We start from the raw sequence: 2,500 nt of genomic DNA, 5'->3' as shown, positions 1-2,500 counted from the left end.
TCATGTTATTTTTTATGTTGAATACAGGGTGGAACGATAAAATTGTCACGCTGAAGAAAAAACAACACTACAGCTTTCTTTTTTAACTTTTATTAAAAAAAATCAATTCAGATAACTTGATTATGCAGTAGAGTCGATATCTACTCAATGTAGCCGTCTTCAACCTCAACCATCGCCTCAATACGGGTCTGGAACTTGAAACATGCCATTTCCACAAGCGCCTGCAGGGGCTCAGAAAATACTCGATGGATGGTGGCGATCAGGCTGGCTTTGGTGTTGTGGGAGGTCATGTTTGTGATGTTCTTGACATATAATCAAACGAAGTAATCCAGCAGATTCATATCGGGGAAGGAGGAGGCCAGTGAGAGAAGGGTACAAATTTGGACTTGTGGTCAGGTACCGAGTTCTGCTGCCACAGTTGAGGTTTGCCAGCATCCATCTGATTGCACCAGATAGTCATCATACTCTTCAGCACATTCAAGTACACTTTGGTGTTAACTTTCAAGCCGACTTCGAAGATGTGAGGTGGCATGATGTGGTTTTCACTTGAAACCACACTAAAGACCATAACCGTGGCCTGAAAGGGTCGTCCGATGCATTGAGCTGTGCCCTCAAGCATTGAACTGTCCAGATTTGCATTTTGAGGGTGCTGGCGATGGTCCTGTTGTCATAACTTGGATCAGTAGAGAGCATGAGTTGTACAGCGGCGCATCTCTAATCTCGCTTGTTGAACATTGTACCGCTTTCAGACATGATATAAGGCTTCTATAGCTCTTGGGATTTGTACACAACTGGCCAACTAGTAGATGGTCTGCAACAAAAAAGAAAACCGGTTTTCATCAAACGGAAATGGAATCATGTTGTCTTTTCTTAGGCGATAATTTTATCATTCCACACTATATATTTGTGTTATGGAATGCATGCAATTACTAATGCTCATTTATCGAATCTTTTGTTCTTCAGCATTCAAACCCTAATGCACTTGCTGACGCAGACATCGATGATGGTAGCAAGCATCACATGATGGGAGGTAATGTTATATTTTTCACAATTTGTTGAACATTGTGTCACTTTCAGACACGATATAAGGCTTCTATATAACGTTTTTTTTTTATCAATATTGATGTAGTTTATTCCCATGCATTTTTTACATATGTTCAAACAGAATAAACCTTTTTTATGACGTTCACTAGATTGGGAATATCCAGTTCTATGTCCACAAGTAATAAAATTCAACAGCATCTTCACAATTATTGGAATCGGACATCCACATCATTTTTTTCTGAGCACGGGGAAGTTGAATAATTTGTTGTTTTAAATGTTAAGTGTTGAGGCATTATATTGAACAAAGATGGTGGCAGTAAATCAAATCGGCAAAGAATCAATGCAGTCACTATTTCTAGTGTCGAATAATTCTTAGTAATGAAGATGGCGGTGAAGAATCAATGCAGTCCCGATCTTGAGTGTTAAGTAATTCTTAGTAATAAAGATGGCAGCGAAGAATCAATGCAGTCCCGATCATGAGTCATTTCAAGACAGAGGCTGACGACGAACTAATTGAATCCAAAATTTGACATTTTTTATAATAACTTTTGAAGCTTCTGATTGGTTGATTGTTATAACTGTGGTTATAAAAACGATCGTCGAAATCATTGAAGTCATACCCCCATCATGAGTCCATTGTGATGGGATGTGTCTCCTAGCGGCTTCGGCTGCAGGAAGACAGGGTAGTACACGTCAAGGATTCGTCACTTGACACTCAGCCCAACAGGTGAGGGGCCGGGAACCGGCCTAGCACCTGTTGGACTGAGGTACGCCGCCTGGATAATACCTAGGAGGTCCACCTTCCCAGGCCTTGCCACCAAGCTTTCCGGAGGGGCAAGTTTATTGCTTGGTGCCTGAGGCACCCCGACCGGGGAATGCCGACGAGGTTACTCAGGCAATTTTTAAAATTGCAGGAGTGCCCCTTTTTTAGGGGAGCCTGCGGGGTTCCCACTTTCCGGCCTTGTGCCACATAATGCTGATGTGGGCAGCAATTAAATATATACCCCCATCACGAGTCAAAAACATTTTAACAGTAAATAAGTAAATAAGAGTGCTTGCGAGCAGCCGCATGTGTTGGTGGGAATGATGCAAGTTGACAGCAATTGGGAAACAAGTTGTCATATTTACTCGATTCTTCGGACTACTACTTACATCTTCAATATTACTTTCACAACGTTTTGATCGATGTAACATCCGACTTTCTTTAGGTGTATTCTGTCGAGCTCGGGAATCTTTCTGTCAAACTCGGGAATCTTTCTTTCAAACTCTGGAATCTTTCTGTCAAACTCGGGAATCTTTCTGTCAAACTCGGGAATCTTTCTGTCAAACTCTGGAATCTTTCTGTCAAACTCGGGAATCTTTCTGTCGGACTCGGAAATCTTTCCGTCGAACTCGGGAATCTTTCTGTCAAACTCGGGAATCTTTCCGTTGGACTCGGGAATCTTTCTGTCAAACT

General features: G+C 41.8%; 1 protein-coding gene across 2 annotated transcripts in view; it reads left to right on the top strand.

Moving 5' to 3' along the window:
* Positions 1 to 2,500, top strand: part of LOC145247944 (uncharacterized) — a 677,357-nt gene that overhangs the window by 427,611 nt on the left and 247,246 nt on the right. For both annotated transcript variants that reach the window (XM_080109587.1, XM_080109586.1), the window contains exon 2: positions 964 to 1,030. In XM_080109587.1, the coding sequence (XP_079965713.1) occupies positions 964 to 1,030 (67 nt within the window). The remainder of the gene's footprint in view (positions 1 to 963; positions 1,031 to 2,500) is intronic.

Source organism: Euprymna scolopes, chromosome 26 (assembly GCF_053919585.1).
Source record: "Euprymna scolopes isolate OS-2025 chromosome 26, ASM5391958v1, whole genome shotgun sequence".
Taxonomy (NCBI): domain Eukaryota; kingdom Metazoa; phylum Mollusca; class Cephalopoda; order Sepiida; family Sepiolidae; genus Euprymna; species Euprymna scolopes.
This window is presented reverse-complemented; position numbering and strand designations above follow the sequence as displayed.